This window comes from Crassostrea angulata, chromosome 3 (assembly GCF_025612915.1).
Source record: "Crassostrea angulata isolate pt1a10 chromosome 3, ASM2561291v2, whole genome shotgun sequence".
In the NCBI taxonomy this organism is placed as follows: Eukaryota; Metazoa; Mollusca; class Bivalvia; order Ostreida; family Ostreidae; genus Magallana; species Magallana angulata.
Genome location: NC_069113.1, coordinates 1277746 through 1303098, shown reverse-complemented (window position 1 = coordinate 1303098; position 25353 = coordinate 1277746). Strand labels below are relative to the sequence as shown.

At 35.2% G+C, this 25353-nt stretch overlaps 2 protein-coding genes across 5 annotated transcripts in view; one reads left to right on the top strand and one right to left on the bottom strand.

The window, feature by feature from the left end:
- Positions 1-1514: 1514 nt before the first annotated feature.
- On the top strand, positions 1515-5235 carry LOC128176359 (uncharacterized). 3 transcript variants are annotated; one of them, XM_052842621.1, is made up of 3 exons: positions 1515-1663; positions 4281-4493; positions 5054-5235. In XM_052842621.1, exons 2-3 carry the CDS (start codon positions 4284-4286, stop codon positions 5171-5173), a joined length of 330 nt encoding a protein of 109 aa, XP_052698581.1. In that variant the 5' UTR covers positions 1515-1663; positions 4281-4283; the 3' UTR covers positions 5174-5235. The 3 variants fall into 3 exon arrangements, with proteins under 3 accessions (XP_052698581.1, XP_052698582.1, XP_052698583.1); XM_052842622.1 differs by lacking the exon at positions 1515-1663 and adding an exon at positions 2729-2888; XM_052842623.1 differs by lacking the exon at positions 1515-1663 and adding an exon at positions 2824-2957.
- Positions 5236-5893: 658 nt separating this feature from the next.
- LOC128176351 (uncharacterized) overlaps positions 5894-25353 on the bottom strand; it is a 36171-nt gene continuing 16711 nt past the window's right edge. The window contains exons 15-27 of one of the 2 annotated variants that reach the window (XM_052842610.1): positions 24577-24901; positions 24126-24302; positions 23177-23232; positions 22911-22957; positions 17844-18271; positions 17368-17512; positions 10415-10615; positions 9376-9466; positions 9140-9197; positions 8438-8582; positions 7693-7764; positions 6592-6695; positions 5894-6090 (exon numbers count right to left, since the gene is read on the bottom strand). In XM_052842610.1, coding sequence (XP_052698570.1) covers positions 6005-6090; positions 6592-6695; positions 7693-7764; positions 8438-8582; positions 9140-9197; positions 9376-9466; positions 10415-10615; positions 17368-17512; positions 17844-18271; positions 22911-22957; positions 23177-23232; positions 24126-24302; positions 24577-24901 — 1935 coding nt within the window. In that variant the 3' untranslated portion in view covers positions 5894-6004. Of the gene's footprint in view, positions 6091-6591; positions 6696-7692; positions 7765-8437; positions 8583-9139; positions 9198-9375; positions 9467-10414; positions 10616-15060; positions 16276-16493; positions 16568-17367; positions 17513-17843; positions 18272-22910; positions 22958-23176; positions 23233-24125; positions 24303-24576; positions 24902-25353 lie in introns of those variants that run through there. The other variant, XM_052842609.1, reaches the window with a different exon arrangement.

Genomic DNA, 25353 nt, shown 5'->3' with positions numbered 1-25353 from the left:
CTTGACAATTAGATTTGTTAAACCTTTCTCAACAAGAAGATTGAATAATTCTTTCCCAACAACAACATTTCTCCATCAACAAAATCAGATATTACTTTGTCGACAAGTTTTGATAATTATTTACAGTAACAAGATAGAGAAATTTTTCCCAACATTTCATAAACATTTTAAAACGCTACTAGATTTTGGGGATAAATATGTACAAATTATAATCATGGTTTTTGAAGAGATGTTTTTTTTAAATCATTGTAGAAAAGGTTCTGATTGTGGATGGCATTATCTAAGAATGATATCTGGTCTATGCCAATATGATACAATCAACCGTGTGCTTTAGAATCAATCTTATATACGTCAAACTTTTGTAAGAGGTTGGAGTTAGTATAACTAAATTTGTTTAAGAAATCTTCATGAGGTGATCAAATACGGTCGGGCGTGATTAAATCTACCATAAAACCCTTTCCCTTATTACGTATGTTTATGTGATTTTAAGCAATGCTGTCATTTAAACAATAAAATGCTTGCTTTGGTGATTCATTCGAGATATGAAGGTAGCGACATTGCAGAAAAAATACATAACCCGCGTTAGCGGGTTATGTTATTTTTTTCTGCAATGGTCGCTACCTTCATAACCCGCATGAATCATTAAAGAAAGCTTTTTATTGTTTATATTAACATCATTCTTAATACTAATTAATAAATTGAGCGTAAAAATTAAGTGAAATTCACTTAATGTTTATGTATAAGTACGTAAGCTGAAAGAAACAGCCAAATCGTCTCCTGTGCATGAGGCTTTGAGGCTGACATCATCATGATTACTTCGTGTAGTCCGTGATAGTTGTAGGTCTCGACCAATCGATAATTAGGGCGTGTCAATTCAAGTCCTGTCACTTTCTTGTCAGTTTCAGCCGCTGTAGATTTCGACCAATCGATAATCGGGGCTTGAAGATTTCAGTCTGGCTGTTTCTATAGAGCTATGAATTAACTATAAGTTTCCCTAAGAAATAGAGGGAATAATACTTGGTAGATGTAAATATTAAATCTTAAAAGGGTCATTATTGAAATGTATTGGACTATACATTACAAAATCAATTTGTAGCGTTGTCACGGACAAAAACATTGGAAAATGTAAATTGACAAATGTTATCAGTTTAAATTAACATTTATTTTGATGTCTGTTTTAGAGATATGTTGTTAAAACTGTTGCTCACTTCTCATTCCTTTATCCATTCCTGGAATACAGTTTGCTTTGTGAATTTATTCTAAAAGGTGTATCATTTCATAAATTGTAAAGACGTTATATACAAAGCAACTCAGATATGGATTATTTTTTTAACTATCGGTGCAACTAGAAATCAAAGTCTTTAAATAGAGTACATTTTTTTGTAAACTGACCTTTACATACTCTCTTAACAAACTGATGGAATTTTTCTACTTTTAAAGTTAGAGAGATTTTTTCTTTTGTTTACTTATGTGACACCCTGTAAGCAGACACCTTGTGGTGGAGTAGTAATTTTGGGCAGAACCGTATAGCTTTGGGTAGCCGGGGGACGTTTAAATACTAGTAATTCCTCACACCTCCCCTATCGCAGACAGTGTAGACTTAGTGATTACCTGAATGAACTTGTGATTAACAAGAATGGCCCGATCTGTCTGCAGCTTACAGGTGGGTCCTCTCTCTCTCTCTCTCTCTCTCTCTCTCTCTCTCTCTCTCTCTCATAGTTTATTAGTTCGAAGGACTTGAAGTAGATGGTAATTAACTACTAAAATCACTCGCCAAGATAGATGAAAGGGAAAATTAGGCATCTTCGAAAAATAATAGTTCTATCAAATTTCAACATTAATTTGAAAACTCTCCCTTCTTATACCGGACTATCTTTTGAACTGCTCATACAATCAAACTTTTTGAACCCTTTTGATAAAGTTTGCTGGTTTTCGTTTTAAAAGTTTAAAGTAAGAAGAAAGAGAGAGAGAGAGATAGCTGTGATTTACAAGGGGTGTATTGATGTATTGTTTGATATAAAACTTCGCCATGAATTGATCAAGTAACACTTGGTAACTGAAGAATACAGCTGATCTGAGGACGAGCTGGTAACTATAGCCCAGAGGGGGTGTGTATTAGGTATTTAAACTTATCACTGAGCATTGACAGAGCGCGGGGCACCCAGATTTACAATGAACTACGATTAGATTGTATTCAACACAAATAATCAATTGTCGCTTATTTGTCAAATCTGAAACGGCCAGATGGGGGGTGTAAGATGGTTGCCAACCTCCCGGGTTTTGTTGAAGTGTTGATTGATCTATGATAGAAAAGTCTCAGCCGTAAGATTACACATTACACTCTCACTTTTAGAAAATCCGCCAGATCGTTTTATACAGTTCCGCGCCAGTTCCCTGAACATCGTCATTAGTAAGTCAACGTGGAAAAAAGGCTGCGCTTTTATTCTTGTTAAATGTAGCGGGGACTGCAAAGAAGCGGTGGCTAATAACAACCAATTGCTGTAAATGACTCACAATCTCTGTTCAAACCCATGTTTGGTCTCTCCTGGGTCCAGAAATCAATAGCAAAAGTTACAGAAATACGAGCCCTCAGAGTTCTCGAGATATGGCCAAGGCACCTGTAAAAAAATCTTTTCAGCTTGTTGTTTTAAGTACTTTAATGAACACCCTAACAAAATTGCAATTAACCGCCTCACGTGCACTTATTAGTTTAATCCTCTTTATCGCGCGGTCACGTGATTGGACCGCGTCCACGGTGAAGCCGGGATCAGCTTTAATGTGTTTTCCTTTCCCGTCTCCTACAAAGCTTTTTAAATACTCCATTCAAAATATTGTGTTTAAGGTTCGGGGCAGATTACCACTGTTGGAGAGAGAACGTAAATATAAAGGTATATTTTTTGCATAGAGGAGTATATAACTTGTAATTCACAGATTCATCTGTATCAGGTATTCAATAGGTAAGGATGACGTTTAATTTATTGACGTAAGTAAATATTTTTAATCTAAAACTTCCTGATATTTGAGAAAGGTTCATGGATTGCCTGATTGACCAGTTGTTCATCTGTTAGGACAGGTGCGAGAAGAGAACAACAATGTCGCCCATCTATGTATGTCCACTTATGTCACTGAATGTACGTGCTTGATATCTGGTAGTCATGGTTAGGCATGTACAGAACTTAGTTATTGACGGTCAGTCTCGCTGCTGGCCTATCTTTCGGCCATGTCGTCTAGATTTGAATTACTATCCAGGATAGGAACTTTTCCACTGAAAGAATAACAGTATTGTGTTCCTTTGCAGTAAATGCCCACTATCCGTTCGTCTGTCCATCATAACATAGTGTTCTTTTGCAGTAAATGCCCACTATTCGTTTCTCTGTCCACTATAATATTACGTTCCTTTGCAGTAAATGTCCATTATCCGTTCCTTTGTCCATCATAATAAAGTGTTCCTTTGCAGCAAATGCCCACTATCCGTTCGTCTGTCCATCATAATAAAGTGTTCCTTTGCAGTAAATACCCATTATCCGTTTCTCTCTCCATTATAATATTGTGTTTCTTTGCAGTAAATGCCCACTATCCGTAACTTTGTCCATTATAATAAAGTGTTCCTTTGCAGTAAATGCCCATTATACGTTTCTCTGGCCATTATAATAAAGTGTTCCTTTGCAGTAAATGCCCACTATCCGTTCGTCTGTCCATCATAATTTAGTGTTCCTTTGCAGTAATTACCCATTAATTGTTTCTCTGTCCACTATAACATTATGCTCCTTTGCAGTTAATGCCCATAATTTTTTTTTTCATTTGGCTATTTTAATACTATGTTCCTTTGCAGTAAATATTCATTATCAGTTCCTCTGTCTATTATAATAAAGTATTCCTTTGCAGTAAATGCCCATCATACGTCTCTCTGTCTATTATAATATTGTGTTTCTTTGCAGTAAATGTCAAGTATCTGTTTGTCTGTCCATTATACATGCACATGTCTTCCTTTTGCAGTGGTCGATGATTACTTTCAAGAATCTATTTGCCTGTCTATAGCAGTGTGTTCCTTTGCAGTAAATACCCATTATCCGTTTCTCTGTCCACAATAATATTATGCTCCTTTGCAGTAAATGCCCATTATACGTTTCTCTGTCCATTATAACATTGTGTTCCTTTGCAGTAAATGTCCAGTATTCGTTCGTCTGTCCATTATACATGTACATGTCTACCTTTTACAATGGGCGAGGATTGGTTTCTAGAATCTATTTGCCTGTCTATAGCAGTGTGTTCCTTTTCAGTAAATGTCCAGTATTCGTTCGTCTGTCCATCCTAAACAGCTGAACCAGCCCTGGGGGACGATCCTGAAGCCTGAGTACGGACTGGGTCACCAGAAGATGACTGACTACGAGATTGACCAGACCGTGGACCGCCTGTACAAGATCCCGGCCACCAAGGAGAGGGTGTACGAGAGGCCCGGCAAAAAGATGTCCGATGAGGAAATCGCAGAAATGGTAACTGTCCATCAGCTGGTGTTAAAACAGGAAAATCCTCTGTCAAACATGGCTTTCTTTGTTTTCTATTTTTAATAGAGAACGGTTCAGCACCTGTAGATCTAAATACTATTTATACAGACATTTACGTCTGGAAAGGGTGTATGTACAAACGTCGGTGTCACGATTACAGTTTTAAAATCGTTATAACTATGGCTTACGAAATCAAACAGGTAAAAGTTGTATTATTGATTAATATATGTGTATATCAGCTGAAGAAACCCAATTTGACAATTTGGTATCGCAGAAAGAGTTTAATGGAACAATTGTCATTCGGTCTCAACGCTTGTAAATGGTATTTTTCGCAGAAAATATTAGCTTTGGTTCCAGTAAGTATTGAGTAACATGCACGTTTTAGGAGTAGTTAACATTGCATAGCGGCGAACCAAAACCGTAAACTACTCCTAAAACCTCTACCCTCAGACCACACCTACGTTTGTATTGTTAAGACCGTTGAGAGGGGCTGTAATAAGATAGCCAAGAACTTTGACTCAAGAACCCTTCAATGTTTTGCCTTCCAGCTACAGCGTCTGACCAAGGCGCCGGTGGAGAAGATTCCTGACAGTGACCGGCGGGTCACCAAGTCCATGTACAACAATATGGGTGTGGTCAGCTCCTACGCCTGGAAGGGCTACAACTAGCACCACGTGATCGGAAGTGTCACAAGCACCACGTGACCGGAAGTGTGTGTAGGGAGGAGACTTGTATTTATTTTTTTATGTTATACAGACTGCATTTAAAGTTGTTTAATTTTCAATAAATTGTTTATATTTATATATACAATTTTTTTTTATTGAAAGAAAAAACAAAAGTGGTAAAACTTGCAAATACATAGAGCATTACTGGCAAACACCTACACTTGTAATAATGTAAGAAGGATACAAATTGTTCCATTACTTTGGACGAGAACAGCATATAGTACTTATATGTGGACTCGAGTGTCATCTGATAAATGAATTGTGTAATTTAGAAGAATTTGTCATCATCACTGTAATTTTAGGAACTGGCTTTCTGCACAATGTTATTTATATGTCAACTATTGGCCATTTGAATCATGTAAATTAATTGTTGAATCATTCATTACATAAATATGACACATGGATCTGGACATCTGATTCAGGAAATCAACTAAAATTTAATCCTGCGTCTATATTAATTTTACTGTTCAATTAATTTCGATGATATGATTCAACATTGTAATTCAATTTTAAAGTTAAAAGGTCATACCCAGTCCACCCCTGAATATCAAGTGTGTTAGGCCTTACCAGGTATATAATTACATGAAGCATATGTATACGTTACTGGCCTCATAGTAAGTAGAATTTTGTAGCTTCTTATTCCGATTAAAAAAATAAGAAAAATTTCAAAGAATCCATATTTTATTGTAACATTAATCTAGTATAACAGTTACTATGTCAAAACCGGATGTAAACGTTGTAAAAGGGACATGATAAAACACACACTGGACCGAACTATGAGGACAGCCTGCATAGTCTTTGGATATCACACAGGACTCTCTGACATAACTCCTCCTGATTGGCCGTCCCATCCAAATATTCTGTAAAAGAAAAATAAACAGCTGACATTTTATAAATTGCTTAAAACTAACCAAGAAATATCATTTAAAGAAACATAAATATTCTAAATATTCATATAACAAGACTAAAAATTAAAGACTAAAAGACTCAAAACAAAAATCTATAAAAGAAAGTATTAAAATTAATTTTAACCCCCCCCCCCCCCCTCCCAAAACAATAAATTTTGTATATAAACACCAAGATTTTTTCCTTTAAACATTTAGATTAAGATTTTTTCGGGAAATTCATTAACCTAATACCTACACATATCTATATCTCATCCCTAAACATTTTACTTCTTATTTAATCTATTACCTATACATGTACATCCTTGGAAACACTTCACCTTCATTAACTACAGTTGAAACTTTTACCAAAGAAGAGAGAAGTTTAAACTTATTTTGTGTCATAGAATTTTTTAAAATCTATCTTTAATGTTTATTTGAAATGGAGGTCTTTTAAATACAAATGCAAGATTTTACCTATATCATCTTGATCCTGTATTTCTCTCTGGTGGTTTATCGACTCCGGCCATACAATCTTCTCAAAATAACCTGGTTTGTCTGGAGGGGTGTAATGCCTTGTTCTATAAATAAAATCATTTCTATAAATTCCGATATTTGGATCAATTTCTAATCATTTTTTGGGAGTTGATTTTAATCAACTCTCCTATGCAGTTACTCTGGCAAATCGAAAGTGAAACAGGGTTTGGACCTAAGCACAAATCATCACCGCTGACAAGACTAAGTTCTAGAAAATAATAGAAAAAAAATCGATGTTATGTATGCTGAAGCATTGTTTTTCAAGGAAACTTATTTATAACACTTTGAAAATAGTCAAATTTATATACTACGAACAATTTAGATATTTTTGTAGTCTCATGTATTCCTATGCCAGAGTTAATATAATAAATAAGTCTCGTTTAACCAGACTCTCGCTGTCTCCGTAAATCTGCAACAAACAGAGAGGAGGCTCTTTTGCTTGTCGGATATTAAAGGAGACAGCCGAGCATCTAGTTAAACGAGACTAGAGTTCGATATCAATAGTGCTTGGATCCATACAATTTTTAGAATTGTTTCGATAACTAATACATACTATATACTGTGGAATGATTAGAATTCGTGGTGGCTCAATTTTCGTGGTATTCGTGGGTACCCCTTGCCCACGAATTTAAATCCTCAATGAAAACTAATTATTAAAGATTTAGTTTACCTACTCAAACTGAAAACTGACACATCAACAAAATAACATCCCCACAAATAAGCAAAAAATCCACAATCCACGAAAATTGGCCCCCACGAAATTAAATGATTCCACAGTAGTTGTTGAAATCTATCTTTAAATATTACACAACACTATTTATATGGGGTTTCTCGAAATTCTTGTCCGAAAAGTCTAAAAATTCATATTATAAAAAAGTGCGTAATTCAAATACAAACTAGAAACTAATTGCGATGCAAGATAAATTGATTTTAAATTAAATAATAATCGATAAAATCAACTCCCGTCAGTACTTCAGTACTTTGATGTTTTAGTTGTATGAGGTTAGACTGATGGAACAAGTTATAAATCTTTATATTTACCTTCGTCTAACTTTACAAGCATCAAAGGAAACTCTTATAAAATATTTCTTGTTTATCATCTGTTCCAAATCCCTGAAAAGGCAAAACCAGGTTCTATATCAGAAACAGATCTGATGTATTTGTGTAAGGGTACCCCCTTCAAAAGTTGGCAAGTCTGTCTTAATGACACACAAACTTCGCTGTGGTACACCAATATAGAGTTCAATTTCAGTATAAACATGTACTGTAGATTCCTAATTAAAATGAGGAATTAATACATGCATGAACTTGCAAGAAGCAGCCCTCGAGGATTTTAAAAATCTTGCTTTTATTTTTCAAACAGATGTAAACTATATGGATCTTTAACTAAAATTCACCACTCACAATTTTTCATTCTCACTATTTGATGCAAAACAGTTGGAACGGGAATAAAGTACTCACATAAAAGAAGGAATCTACAGTATCCCCTACCTCAGCATAAATTAACATTACCGGTACCTACATCTATCCTTTACTTAATTACTTTAACAAATTTTTTCTACTTTTACAATATTAACAGGTTTCCCTCTTGGAGTACCGATATATACCTGTATTCATAAATACCAAAAGCTACATTTACAATTTCACAGCATATATCGGTATCGTTTACCTGAGAGCTTACATTACAGGATATATCGGTATCGTTTACCTGAGAGCTTACATTACAGGATATATCGGTATCGTTTACCTGAGAGCATACATTACAGGATATATCGGTATCTTTTACCTGAGAGCATACATTCGGAACCCGTCCAGAATGAGTACATTATTATAGAGATCGCTGGGGGTGGGTCCTAAAAGGTCGGAGGTTTGAGCATCTTTCCAAGTCTGTACATCTGCTATCATTGCATCCATGTCCAAGGCATTTAATTCTGAGAGAAAAGGAAAGAAGAGCTTGAAAAAAAGTCTTCAAAGAATAATGTTTAATTTTTTGCATCCAATCATCATTAAACTACTGCGAATTAATAGATTTTATTTTAGCATTTACATATACCTATATAGAAAATCTTCCAGTCAGGTTAAAATGAAAACTTCACAAGCTTCTTTCATTTTGATTTTCGTGTGAGCTTGTAAAGGTTTCATTTTTATCAGACTGGAAATCTTCCATACAACAATCATTCTAATTTTATGACATAAATAATTATTTTAAAAATTTCTTTTCTTATAAATGAGAACATGTAAAAGAATGGGAGCTCTTGAAACAAACTAATCATATGTATTGTAGTGTATTAAAAATGAACCTAATTTTTAAATCTTGATAACTATGGTACTCTGTATTGTACTAATAATTGAATCTGCCTTTTTAACATAGTATCAAATTATACATGTATAAAATCAACAGATGTGTGTGGTGCTTCTTTTTTCTAGTATGAGTTTAGTAATGGAACAATTACAAATAGAAGATTCTACAAAATCTATGAGTACAAACCATCAAAGTTATAATGGTCAAGCTCTGGAATCGGGGTCAGGCGCGGGTCAGGGGGTTCCTGTGAAGCACGGAGAGGAAATGTAATGATGATATAAGCCTCCGAGCATGCAATGATGAGTAGACAATACAGTACAATGACATTAAACAGTCTGCTATAAGGTCATGCTGATGTGTGTTTGTATTTGTGATAATTTAGAATAAGCAGCTGACGACTACCAGAGAAAGTTTTTACGAACCAAGAAGTAAGAGTCCTGACAGATTGTGCGGCACCCAGGGAGGTGGGCTCTCAGTTTGTTGGTCAGTGAGGTCTTGCCACTGTTTGTGACCCTGCAAAGAGCCAAAATACGGGTAATGTTAACACACTACAATTACTGTAACAGATATCATATTCTGTTATTTCTTCTTTGATGAACTTTCAAGGGAATCTGTCTTGAGTTTTCTCTGATGAAAGTTGCCAACTCATTTTCATATTCTAAATGTCATTGATCATTCCCTATCTACTTTCCAGACTTAAAAATTTATAGGGTCAGATTAGGAGAAACAAAGCCAAGAAGTATTTGATAAAGGTCTAAAAATACAGGACCTGAAAATATCAAAATTAGCTTGTTTTGATAAGCATGTGTTAAAACAGGTTCTGACATGTTTTAAAATATTTTATAATCAGATGGAATGGATTGAGATACATTTCGGAATAAATAAACACTGATATAATCTGACTGACATAACCAGAGCCTCTTAACTAAGACAAATAAAGAAAAATATCAAAGTTAGACAACTTCTTAATATCATTTCATAACTTTTTCAATTATTATGCATAATCTATGTGTACTGAAAACACCCTCTTAAAAAGGCCTCTTTACATCTGTTATGAAGAAACAAATGGAAATATGTGAAGTTACAATTCAGATGTTTACTTTATAACTTCAAAATGCAACGCTATATCTTTTTTTCTATTTCTTGTTTTTGAAAACCAAATCCCCCAGAACATGTGTCAATTGTATTAAATTTTAACATTGATATAATGGCCATTAAAACCATGTAGTTCACATACATAAAACATATATAACAGTCTAAGCACTATGATTTAAAGGTAGTTTTATAACACTGCCTTTTATAATCCATACAGTAATTATAATTCAACATTATGAAATTCTCTTTCACGTGGACATGAACAGTTAAACCCTTTATCTTTTACATAGAAAGAAACTTTACCGAGCCTGTTCGACCTACCCAGATATTCCTATAATGATTGGTGGTTTTCCGGTCATGTCTCACTTCTCTTCCTCCCGATCCTCGCTCTTTACTTCCCAGTCTTCGTCTTCCACCGGTTCCACCTGAGGAAGTTCGGGTTGCGAGTTACCGACGTTTATCCGGTCAAGAAAAGCGGACAAAAGTCGCTTGTTTAAATGGTCCGTCTGTGTTATCTCCCTCTCAACCACCTCCTCCTCTACCGGCGGTGGCTCTGTTTCTGCGTTGCTTAGAGTTGTCTCATGCAATTGATTTTGCACGTTTTCTAAATTTGGTTCCCGATTGTTGATGTTTGCGTCAGCCATGTCCAAATTCTACTTCCGTGTGGAACCTGTTACGAGTAAATGATAAAAATCCGGAAAAAATTAGAATTGAGAAGTTATATCTTTTTGACATGTTTTTCTGATTTATGATATAAGGGCTTTTAAAATATTCGATTTTTTTTTCAATATCAAAAATTAGTACATGGTTAGCTATTTATCGATGCTCTGATGTTGCCCCCCCCCCCCCGACCTCCGGGTTTAATTTTGGCAAAAATAACCTATAAAGGAACATTCTTTAAAGTCATACCCCTCTATAAAGTTGTATTTTATAGACGTGTACGATTTTCATATAAATGTCACATAAGGGTGTTTAATGAAAAAAAGAAAGTAAAGGCCCGGGGGTATATATACTTTAGGGTGGGGGTGGCCAGTCGATGCTGGTCCTGTCCTCAAGCATCCATGATGTCAGTTACTTTTTTGTGACATAGATTTCAAATATATTTGAACATGACAAAACTTTATAATTCATCTGTTAGTAAGGCGTTCCACGCAAAGTTACCTACCTTTTATTATAATATAATTACTTCATGGAAAATATTTAGAAATTGTATGAATGAAATCAGCATAAACCCACCCATTTTTACAGAATGCTTGTGGTTTAACAATTTTATATGCATCGACAATAAATCAATCTTTTTTTCTGAATGGTATAAAAATGGTATTAAAATGGTATAATGTTTTTAAAAGATATTATTAACAATGATGGTTCTTTCTTAACCTTTCTTACCCTTAGATGAGTTTTACAAAAAATTTAAATTTAAACCCTCTTTTCTTCAATACAACAGTCTTCTTTCCTATATCCCAAATAACTGGAAAAAACATGTCAAAGACAAAACACATCCTCCCCATAGCGAAGGGAATATAATGCACTCCTTGTCTGTTCAAGGAAAACTTATACCATTAAGTGAATTAAAATGTAAAGATGCATATTGGATTTTAATTAACAGTTGTAAGGAAATTACTCTCTGTATCCAAAAATGGTCAAAAATATTTGAAGTAGAAATTCCAGTCTCTGATTATAAAAAGATATTTAATTTACCTTTTCAGTGTTGCACACAAACTAACGCACAATCTCTTCAGCTCAAAATATTACACAGAATCATAGTACATAACAAGTCGCTTTTTAATATGAAATTGATTCCAAGTACGAACTGTAACACAGACAACTGTAATGAAATTGACACTATACATCATAGATATTTCCAATGTAAAAGCATACAAATTTTCTGGAAAGATCTAATATATTGGTGGCAACAACATATAGAAAATGTCAATCACTTACATGTAACAATGCAAGATGTCATATTTGGTATCTACAAAGTAAAAAATGTTCCACTAAATTATTGTATTTTACTTGGAAAATGCTTTATACATCTAATTCATTCAAAATCTCCTGGCAAACAAATTGAGTTCATTGCTTTTAAAAATTTTCTAAGAAACAAACTTCATGCGAAAGAAAATTATCTTTGTTCGAAGAATCAAATGCTCATTTTTTACGAATTATGGCAGCCAATATTAGTTAACTTATAAACTGTAGTCTTTCAGTATTATAGGGATTGTCTTGATTGTTTTGAAGATTGCTGATCAATGCTTTCTACCATGTTAAAAACTAAGATGCATGTATATTTTAGATCCATGTTAATATTTTAGCTCCATGTCCAAAGTACTAGTATATTGACCTGTTTCCATGCTATTTATCATTTATTCTATTGTGAAACGTTTTGAATTATGTTCTAAAAATATATGTACCATAATTGTTGAGCCAATAAAATATTCACTCACAAAAAAAAAAAAGAAAAAAAAAAAAAAAAAAAAAGGCGTTCCACGCTCAGTCGCGATTGGTCGTATGTGCTTCTACGGGTGGGTTTTATTGAAAATCTTGCGAGACACGCAAGTGCATCTTACGATTTTGGAAGGACGTACGCTTCCCGTAAGCACGTACTGTGACTGTTGGATATGCACAACAATCACCACGGTTGTTACGATAAATATGTCAAAATATCATAATCTACTATAATATACAAAGATGTGTCATCAGCAAATAATCTAACTGAGTTGTCTAAGTGTGTTGATATGTCATTAATGTACAAAAGGAATAAAAAGGGACCTAAGACAGATCCTTGTGGGACGCCAGAGTTGGTACTTCGCAATGTTGATGAAAAACCACCAAGGATTACTTTCTGTGTTCTATCAGACAAGTAGTTTTCAACCCAACATATAGTAATTTATTAGAGATTCCATAGTATTTTAATTTGCATAGAAAACCTTGGTGCCCCACTCTATCTACAATGTTACCATTCATCAAAATCAAATCAAACCCTGTATAGAAACAAATACCAAACCAAAAAATACATAAGGTTCTTTTTTACAAAATATGGAGGACAAAGTAGAAAAACAGGACAAGCAGGGAGCAGATATTGAAGTAGATTGTACAGAAAACAGGCACGTAGCATCAGCCCCCCCCCCCCCCCCCCACTTTTTCTCGCAGCAACAAATTTTTAAAATTTACATATAAAAAATGAATTATAATGGAGTTGCCCCCCCCCCCCCCACTTTTTTGGAAGTAAGTAAAAAATTGATATGAAAATAAGGAAATGAGGAGTCAAATTGAAGTTACCACAACCCCCCCCCCCCCCCCCCCCCCCACGGATTAGGAATTTCATGAATTGGAGGGAAAAAACTTTTGGTAGGGAAGAATTTTATTTTTTGGAAGTATAGTTAAGTCTACATTTGATTGATTTTTAGAACGAATGAAATGTAAATAGTGTCTCTCTTTTGATAATAACATTTGTAAAAGCAATTCGATGTGGATTTTTAGTTTCGCAATAGCTTTTTCGAAGATATTATCACCGTGCAAAGTTCACTATTCATCAGTAACTTTTTTTGGGACTTGACTTCTTAAATTCAACATCTGTCTTGTAATATTTTTTCATGGTTTATTTCGTACAAAATTACTTATTCAATCAGTGATTGAAACTTTTCGGACTGTATATCTTGTGATTTCAAAGAGACAGATTGTTATGTCTCATGAACTGCTAATTAATCCCTTAAAACAATAATGTGCAATTATCTGTTTTTATTGTCTATGACATCAAAGACTCATTGCGTTTATTTAATTATTTTATAACTGTCAATATTCACTCAGCATACTTATGTCATCACCTGTCAATTTTTACTCTTTGTTCAGAATCCAATATATACTAGTCTTTCTAACGGCCCAGACAAGTGTTTAAATAATATACTATTTGTAATTCCCAAAATTTTGACCATGACAGTGTTCAAATAGGAAGAATTAATAATAACAAAGCATTTTGTTGAAAACTCAATCAGAATTTATTTATCTGTTTATGGGCTTGATGAAAAAATGAAGAAGCTACAGGTACCCAAGAAATAAACATCACAACATTAATACCTCATACGTCCCACGTCCGCGCTAATAACAGCATCTCATTGAGATCCCACGATAAAATAAAAAACCTTTGCGGAAGGTTATTTCATGTTTATGTGGTCTAGTTCGGCAAAATTCGGATGATAATTAAGGAACTTTTCACTCTTGGATTTATATCGTCCCGCCCATAAAAGCCATTGATGTGGTATAAATTGTGCTGTGCAGTTGCGCGTGCTGTACGGTGTCTATCAGAAAGGTGAGTTACCCTAATGTAGCGGTCATGTTGACGTGTCGTTACATGACGTTTTGGCCTTCATGGCGATTCTTCAACACTTCCGGTTGCACTGGTCAAGACTTAGAATGATTTAGTGGTGTCTGTAAAAAATCTAACGATCTGTGATGAAAATCATTTATTAGGGGAAGCTGTTTTATTGTTTAGGACTTCATTTTTAAAGGTTAAAAGTAAATAAAGCAATTGTTTTGAAAGGAAACAAACCAATTGTGATCCGCGTTCTGCTTTGGCCACACCAACTGATCTTAAAGATTCCTGGGTAAACATGCGCCGCATTTTTCGTAACTGTTTCAATGTTTTTTACAATCAGTTAAAGATGGGAAATCAATCGAATTAAGTCATTTTGAATAACACACCCGAGAAACACATCGAACATGCGTTCCACGCTTTTCAACAAAAAACGGTCATGGTCGAATAATTACCTACTCGATTACAATTTTTTTTACATGAACAGTTGAGCATTTTTAACAGCAGTCGATAGTGGTTACGATTTAAAAAAATGATGTTAAAGTTTTGTATGTAATAAAAAAAATAAAAGTGGGGCGTTAGAAATTTTGGCCAGTACATAGAGTTGTGTACAATTGTCAGCCAGCAGTCCGGAATACGGCGGCCAGCTTCGGCCACGTCCGACTCACCCAGAGTCTTGAGTCATTCATAATCCAACACTAAGACGAGAAAAATATATTTATTTAAGGAAATCCCAAATCTATGATTTGTACATTAACATGTTGAAATAAGAATATGATATTGAAGTAGATTTTTATTTTGATACAGGAGAACTTGGTCACATGTGCAAAAATGGCAAAGAATAAAAAATTGCTATAATTACATGATATTGAAAGATAAGAAATTTTAACCAACCAAAATAACAAACAACAAATATCAAACCATCTCACATATATTTACACGTATGTTAAAAAAACAAAACCAAATAAAGTGGCTAATCACTGATATCTTAAACAAAATAAAAGTTGAAAAGGGAAATATTGTAGTAAATTCTATACAGTTCTTGTAAAGATAAACAAAAACCTTTTGGTTTGTAATTTACATTTGCATCAACCAATCTGGTTTTGGAATTCATAATTTTGCAAACTACATTTAGTGAATTGTTATTATTTATAAAAAAAATCCTTGTGATGTAGTTTAAAAATATTTGCTTAATCGATAAAAATTTCAACAGAGAATACAAATCATACAGCATATAAAACGCCGACCGTATGTGATCACGTAAAAATGGTTCCTATTATTAGATGAAACAACGCTGAATAAAAGGGTCTGTATAGACTCAAATAAATTTAGTAAATATAAAATACAAACATGAAAATATCGTAATAATATAACACCATAAATTAAAGCCACAGAAAAGCTAAAAAGACAATAGGACAAACAGATAGACAGAAGAGAATATACCAGATAGACAGAAGACAATATAACAGATAGACAGAACAATATAACAGATAGAGAGAAGAGAATATACCAGATAGACAGAAGAGAATATACCAGATAGACAGAAGAGAATATATCAGATAGACAGAAGAGAATAACTATAACCATTATTCTATGAATAACACAGTTGGTCAAAGATTTTATAATTCCACTCCTACTGAGAAATTAAGTACATAGTAATTAACGACAAATTGTAATCCTGCTATAAACAAATTCACCACTACAGCAAAGTCAGTTTCATTTCCCTCATCTTAAAAATGTAATATAGACACATTACAGATAACGTTTAATCAACAATCTTTATGGCACTTCACTATAACTGAGTTTTCCTGTACAATGTTGTATATTGGATGATAGTAGATCACTTTATGACATCACTTCCTCCCTAACTATGCAGACCACATCTCCTGAAGCTCTCTCAACTTTTCAGCATCAGCTTCTGTATATATAGAAATCATATTGTACTTCAATATCTTTTAATGAAAATATAATTATTATCGTATATATTTTTTAAGATAAAAAAAACCTGAAAAGAAATCTTGATATCAAGAAAACTAAAATTTAGAAATAAATTTATCCACAAAATAATCTGTAAGCTGTCAACTGTAGAAACAGGTATTTGATCTTGATTGATTTTAAAGAATTAGTCCCACTCACCCACTCTTCGGACTGGCCTTACGACTTGTTTTTCCACATTTCTTTGCTCCATGCTTTTGAAGATTATTCTTTCCCTAGTTGTGACAAATCAAGGAATAAAATGATTATATGTTTATAGTTATGATTTCATGATTTAAAAGAATTCATTCAGTCTATGTACGGTAATTGTACACTAAACTCTTGAGTGTTGTGTATAAGGAGGCTGTGCTGTCAACAGTCACCCATCAAATCTACCTAATAATGTTTTAGATATGTTTATGAAAGCTATAAACTATATTCTTTAGAAAAAAAAAATTCATATTATAGCTTTTTTAGAGCTACTCTTCTATAGGAGGTTAATACAGTCTAAAAATGGCCACAACCATTGTGTCCTCTTTAATCAACAGCTTTATAGTTATTATGGACCATAGGACAGATCTGCGACCCCAAATCCCAATACTGTAGATTCCTAATTAAACGCGACAAATTAATTTCTGCGAAAAAATCACGAGAAGCAACCGTCGCAGATTTTAAATTTTTTATTTTTTCAGACAGTTTTGAACTATAGAAAATTATAACTAAAAATTGGTTATCGCGATTTTATATTCTCGTGATCTGATACAAAACAGTGGAATCGCAGAATTAAGTACTCGCGTAAAATAAGGAATTTACAGTAGTCCATGTAGTTATACTCAGTGATAATTTATACTGTTAACAAGTGCCGCAGTAAAATGTATTTGAGCTACATTAAAAATTTGTTGGGACATTAAAAGCTTTAAGATATACCTAGCCGCCACTGTATACAAGGGTCTGCAAGGCTGTCAGAGAAATTATTCTTGAAAAATGAATTAGTGAATGAAAAAGTAAAAAATTGAATCTTAGCTTTGGGACTTACGAGCCCTTTCCCAAGTTAATAACGATGCTTCCTTTACACTTGCGCTTCAGATATTCAGACTCCACCCGCTTTTGGATATCAGGGGAGTACGACCTCCAGTCGCCCTGGTCCGTATAGTACTGCCAAACGTAGCACACTTCATCGTCTAAATCAATGTACATATATAGGTTAATGTTTATTTTAGGCAATAAAGGTGACATTCAAAAATCTGTCATGAGACCATCAGGCCTGGAAAGAATTTTTTTCTTGCCGCTTGAAGGTATTGTAACTAATTAACCAAAGTATTTTAATTACATAGAATGTAAAAAAAAATGATGCTAAGTGGAAGGAAAAACAATGTAAGAAGGACAGCATTTTAACCATGTAACCAATAGGCATTAAAATATCAAACAAAACAATGGAGGAATTTGAACAACACAGAATTGTATTACAGCATGTGAAATAGAGGACAAAACTTGTCCCCACTCCTGGTATACCTTGTGTTTTTTTTCTGCTTGTGGTGTTTGTGGATGATGTGGTGCCTGCGGTGGAGGATCCCTCTGATCTACCAGCTCCCGCTTGATTGGTTGCTGCAGTGGTGCTCTGGGATGGAGTTTCATTTCTTTTGTAGATAGTCTCGGAAGTCTGTGATGGGCGCTGTGCTCCCTGGGACCCCACTGACTGCTGACCCACAAAACCACCGGGTTGCTGACCTTGGGGCCTGCTTGGTGGCTGACCGGTGGCGGGTTGAGGACCAGTCTTGGCAGCAGCCTGCTGTTGCTTCTCTCTCTGTATTCTGGCATACTCCTCTGCGTGTTTTGGATTCAGGAACGGAATTTCCTGCGGTGGTTGTCCTGGATCCCTCTTAGGAGGACCTCCTCGGGGGTCAAACCCTGAGGCCCCAGAGGGGGTCGACGAGTTGGGCCTAGAAGTCCAAGATGAAAAGAAGAAACTCTGATATAATCCACAAGAGCATGCTTAAAAGAAAATTTTGATTTAATAGCTTTTCAAATGGACATCAACTTATTGATTATGTATATATAAGTATATATTTGAAAGAAAATTTTGAGTTATGTTTTCCTTGGTGCAGCAGGTTTCTATAATTTTATATTTTTACCTAAAGAGGTCATCATTGTCAGAATGAAAAAAAATTGCTTGCAACCAAGGAACTAGCTAGCATATAGGAAAATCCAAGAGATAAGGAAGCATTTTTCTATCCTATATGTGTTGGTTATAAGTACCATAACTAAATGCATGATTCCCCAGTACTTTCTTGTAAGCAAGACTAACTGTACACAGCAAAATGTGCAACATATGTTTTTCATATGTTAATCATATGTTTAACTTACGTTTCTGCACATATGTGAAACGTATGTGGCACATTTTGCTGTGTATATGTACATGTATAAATTATATAATAGATATAGAGTAACACAGGTACAAAGTGGATACAGACTGTTGTGTGGAGGAGCTGTATATATAATAGATATAGAGTAACACAGGTACAAAGTGGATACAGACTGTTGGGTGGAGGAGCTGTATATATAATAGATATAGAGTAACACAGGTACAAAGTGGATACAGACTGTTGGGTGGAGGAGCTGTATATATAATAGATAAAGAGTAACACAGGTACAAAGTGGATACAGACTGTTGGGTGGAGGAGCTGTATATATAATAGATATAGAGTAACACAGGTACAATGTGGATACAGACTGTTGTGTGGAGGAACTGTATATATAATAGATATAGAGTAACACAGGTACAAAGTGGATACAGACTGTTGGGTGGAGGAACTGTATATATAATAGATATAGAGTAACACAGGTACAATGTGGATACAGACTGTTGTGTGGAGGAGCTGTATATATAATAGATAAAGAGTAACACAGGTACAAAGTGGATACAGACTGTGGGTTGGAGGAGCTGTATATATAATAGATATAGAGTAACACAGGTACAAAGTGGATACAGACTGTTGGAAGGAGGAGCTGTATATATAATAGATATAGAGTAACACAGGTACAAAGTAGATACAGACTGTTGGGTGGAGGAGCTGTATATATAATAGATAAAGAGTAACACAGGTACAAAGTGGATACAGACTGTTGGGTGGAGGAGCTGTATATATAATAGATAAAGAGTAACACAGGTACAAAGTGGATACAGACTGTTGGGTGGAGGAACTGTATATATAATAGATATAGAGTAACACAGGTACAATGTGGATACAGACTGTTGGGTGGAGGAACTGTATATATAATAGATATAGAGTAACACAGGTACAATGTGGATACAGACTGTTGTGTGGAGGAGCTGTATATATAATAGATATAGAGTAACACAGGTACAAAGTGGATACAGACTGTTGGGTGGAGGAGCTGTATATATGATAGATATAGAGTAACACAGGTACAAAGTGGATACAGACTGTTGGGTGGAGGAGCTGTATATAAGATATATATAGAGTAACACATGTACAAAGTGGATACAGACGGTTGGGTGGAGGAGCTGTATATAAGATATATATAGAGTAACACAGGTACAAAGTGGATACAGACTGTTGGGTGGAGGAGCTGTATATATAATAGATATAGAGTAACACAGGTACAAAGTGGATACAGACTGTTGGGTGGAGGAGCTGTATATAAGATATATATAGAGTAACACAGGTACAAAGTGGATACAGACTGTTGGGTGGAGGAGCTGTATATAAGATATATATAGAGTAACACAGGTACAATGTGGAAACAGACTGTTGGGTGGTGGAGCTGTATATATAAGACAGATATAGAGTAACAATGGTACAAAGTGGATACAGACTGTTGGGTGGAGGAGCTGTATATATAATAGATAAAGAGTAACACAGGTACAATGTGGATACAGACTGTTGGGTGGAAGAACTGTAAATATAAGACAGATATAGAGTAACACAGGTACAAAGTGGATACAGACTGTTGGGTGGAGGAGCTGTATATATAAGACAGATATAGAGTAACACAGGTACAATGTGGATACAGACTGTTGGGTGGAGGAGCTGTATATAAGATATATATAGAGTAACACAGGTACAAAGTGGATACAGACTGTTGGGTGGAGGAGCTGTATATAAGATATATATAGAGTAACACAGGTACAATGTGGATACAGACTGTTGGGTGGTGGAGCTGTATATATAAGACAGATATAGAGTAACAATGGTACAAAGTGGATACAGACTGTTGGGTGGAGGAGCTGTATATATAATAGATAAAGAGTAACACAGGTACAATGTGGATACAGACTGTTGGGTGGAAGAACTGTAAATATAAGACAGATATAGAGTAACACAGGTACAAAGTGGATACAGACTGTTGGGTGGAGGAGCTGTATATATAAGACAGATATAGAGTAACACAGGTACAATGTGGATACAGACTGTTGGGTGGAGGAGCTGTATATATAATAGATATAGATAACACAGGTACAAAGTGGATACAGACTGTTGGGTGGAGGAACTGTATAAATAATAGATATAGAGTAACACAGGTACAAAGTGGATACAGACTGTTGGGTGGAGGAGCTGTATATATAATAGATATAGAGTAACACAGGTACAATGTGGATACAGACTGTTGTGTGGAGGAGCTGTATATATAATAGATATAGAGTAACACAGGTACAATGTGGATACAGACGGTTGGGTGGAGGAGCTGTATATTAAATAGATATAGAGTAACACAGGTACAAAGTGGATACAGATGGTTGGGAGGAGGAGCTGTATATAAGATATATATAGAGTAACACAGGTACAATGTGGATACAGACTGTTGGGTGGTGAAGCTGTATATATAATAGATAAAGAGTAACACAGGTACAAAGTGGATACAGACTGTTGGGTGGAGGAACTGTATATATAATAGATATAGAGTAACACAGGTACAAAGTGGATACAGACTGTTGGGTGGAGGAGCTGTATATATAATAGATAAAGAGTAACACAGGTACAAAGTGGATACAGACTGTTGGGTGGAGGAGCTGTATATATAATAGATATAGAGTAACACAGGTACAAAGTGGATACAGACTGTTGGGTGGTGGAGCTGTATATATAATAGATATAGAGTAACACAGGTACAAAGTGGATACAGACTGTTGGGTGGAGGAACTGTATATATAATAGATATAGAGTAACACAGGTACAAAGTGGATACAGACTGTTGGGTGGTGGAGCTGTATATATAATAGATAAAGAGTAACACAGGTACAAAGTGGATACAGACTGTTGGGTGGAGGAGCTGTATATATAATAGATATAGAGTAACACAGGTACAATGTGGATACAGACTGTTGTGTGGAGGAACTGTATATATAATAGATATAGAGTAACACAGGTACAAAGTGGATACAGACTGTGGGTTGGAGGAGCTGTATATATGATAGATATAGAGTAACACAGGTACAAAGTGGATACAGACTGTTGGGTGGAGGAGCTGTATATATAATAGATATAGAGTAACACAGGTATAATGTGGATACAGACTGTTGGGTGGAGGAGCTGTATATAAGATAGAGTAACAAAGGTACAAAGTTGATACAGACTGTTGGGTGGAGGAACTGTATATATAATAGATATAGAGTAACACAGGTACAATGTGGATACAGACTGTTGGGTGGAGGAGCTGTATATATAATAGATATAGAGTAACACAGGTACAAAGTGGATACAGACTGTTGGGTGGAGGGGATGTATATATAATAGATATAGAGTAACACAGGTACAAAGTGGATACAGACTGTTGGGTGGAGGAGCTGTATATATAATAGATAGATATAGAGTATCAATGGTACAAAGTGGATACAGACTGTTGGGTGGAGGAGCTGTATATATAATAGATATAGAGTAACACAGGTACAATGTGGATACAGACTGTTGGGTGGAGGAGCTGTATATATTATAGATATAGAGTAACACAGGTACAAAGTGGATACAGACTGTTGGGTGGAGGAGCTGTATATATAATAGATAGATATAGAGTATCAATGGTACAAAGTGGATACAGACTGTTGGGTGGAGGAGCTGTATATATAATAGATATAGAGTAACACAGGTACAATGTGGATACAGACTGTTGGGTGGAGGAACTGTATATATAATAGATATAGAGTAACACAGGTACAAAGTGGATACAGACTGTTGTGTGGAGGAGCTGTATATATAATAGATATAGAGTAACACAGGTACAAAGTGGATACAGACTGTTGGGTGGTGGAGCTGTATATATAATAGATATAGAGTAATACAGGTACAAAGTGGATACAGACTGTTGGGTGGAGGAACTGTATATATAATAGATATAGAGTAACACAGGTACAAAGTGGATACAGACTGTTGGGTGGAGGAACTGTATATATAATAGATATAGAGTAACACAGGTACAATGTGGATACAGACTGTTGGGTGGAGGAACTGTATATATAATAGATATAGAGTAATACAGGTACAAAGTGGATACAGACTGTTGTGTGGAGGAGCTGTATATATAATAGATATAGAGTAACACAGGTACAATGTGGATACAGACTGTTGGGTGGAGGAGCTGCCTCTGTTTATCAGCCTCTTCATGGTCTCCTGTAATCACAAATGTCAAAGCAATCACACAAAATTTACACAGAATTGGTAGATTTGATATATTGACAAAATTAAACAATTTTTGTTTATTTATAGATAGTGGTAATTGAAAAAATTTCATCATGCACTTCATGGGTTTTAAAATTTACAAAAAGACACTCAATTTTCAGTTGTACTTCAATTAAGTTTATGAATGATTAACAAAGTTGTAGAACTCACCACAAAATCCTCGTCATCATTCTGGGACAAGTCCTCCTCCTCCAGGATGATCCTTTCTGTAAAATTTAAAACTATTCCTAGAGAATTATAAGGTATTTTGTGAATACAAACTATTGCTATAGAAGTATCAGGCATTTTGAGAATACAAACTATTCCTATAGAAATATCAGGCATTTTATGAAAACAAACCATTCCTATAAAAATATCAGGCATTTTGAGAATACAAACTATTCCTATAGGAATATCAGGCATTTTGTGAATACAAACTATTCCTATAGAAATATCAGGCATTTTGTGAATACAAACTATTCCTATAAAAATATCAGGCATTTTGTGAATACATGTACAAACTATTCCTATAGGAATATCAGGCATTTTGTGAATACAAACTATTCCTATAGAAATATCAGGCATTTTGAGAATACATGTACAAACTATTCCTATAGGAATATCAGGCATTTTGTGAATACAAACTATTCCTATAGAAATATCAGGCATTTTGTGAATACAAACTATTCCTATAGGAATATCAGGCATTTTGTGAATACAAACTATTCCTATAGGAATATCAGGCATTTTGTGAATACAAACAAAGTAACTGAAGGTTCATACTGGTTCCTATCTTTCCCTCTATGTTTGATACAAAGGAATTTTTAGAAATAAACAAAATATAAATATCACGAATAATAGAAACTGTGATAGTTTCAGTTGTGGCAGTTGTCAAGTTTATACAAATCTGACAGTTGAAGAAAATTGCTGGTTTGTCAGCCAAAACACATTTATTTAAGTATACAGATATCAACTGATTTTGAACTTTTCTGTTAAATGTATTTCTCTTACTCAGAGTCAATTTACTAAACTATGAATCAAAACTAACAACACACAAATCACTGTAGAACAACCCCCTCCCCCTGACAGCTGACCCTTGATCCCAATAAGCAAGCCTGACCTTTTCCTGGAGGCCACTCCACAGCATCCATCCCCCCTTTCAGTGGTTCGATGTCAAACTCGTAATCCAGGCCAAATCTGTAATCCTCCTCCACTCCATTGTCCCACTTGACCCGAATCCAACCGTCAAACTCGCCGGTGGGGTTCTCTTCATCGGGGCGAGATTCCACCACGGTCCCTGTACACCACAAACATTGATCATATTCCACACCATCAACTTAAGCTAAAGTAACCGTGTAGAGTAAAGACATTTCTTATAATAGGTCAAACTCATATTATTGATGTAACTGAGTGAAAGGTAAAGTTCAACGGAAGAAGCAGACTTTTCTTTGTTTACAATTTTCTACACTCAATTATTGCTGTGCCTCATGATCAGAAAAGAAACAACATTGTTTTCCATACATGACAACCATGAGATCTCGAAACCCGTCCAATGACCTTGACCTAGATACCTTGTTCATTTTCTTCCACCCCATTCATCCTCCACATCCAGTTTGGTCCGGTGGCGACTCTGACCCCCGGTCTGAGAGGGATCGGGAGGTTGTCCTTCTTTGGCGGCCCACCCCCATACTTCTCTAGAAGCTCATTGATTTTCTCCTGTGTGATTTCCTCTGCTTCCTCGCCCTGAGCCTCGGGACCGTCCGGCCCCCTCATCTGACCTGGGAGTTGGAACGGCATTGAGTTAGTATCCCGGGGCGGCCAGTCTTGAGGAATACCCCCACCATTCCCTGTTATTTCAGGAAATCCCCCGGGTAAAGAAGCACCGTCGATTCCTCCCTGTAATCAAACCCAAATATCAAGACATTACCAGTACATCTTAGCATTATTTGCTAAGCCGAAGACAAAGATGCTTGTTGAATATTGTACTTTTCAGGTACATGTAGCTAAATCATCATACTGACCTTAAAAACAGCAATAATTGTAAAATGTTAATTTTATACTCTGAAGAAATAAATAAATCTAATTCAGAAATTAGGTCTTCTAATATATCAAATAATGTATATTACAAATTCCCTACACTTTTCAGAATTTTCAATACAAATCATTCAGAAATAAATTACGAGTATAGCAAGATACTACAGGTCCCAAATTTACCTTTAAAAAGACTGAAGTTTTGACAAGATATACACTTAGTAATCCTGATTACCTGTAGGATGACTAAATTCTGATTACCTGTAGGATGAGTTTATTCTGATTACCTGTAGGATGACTAAATCCTGATTACCTGT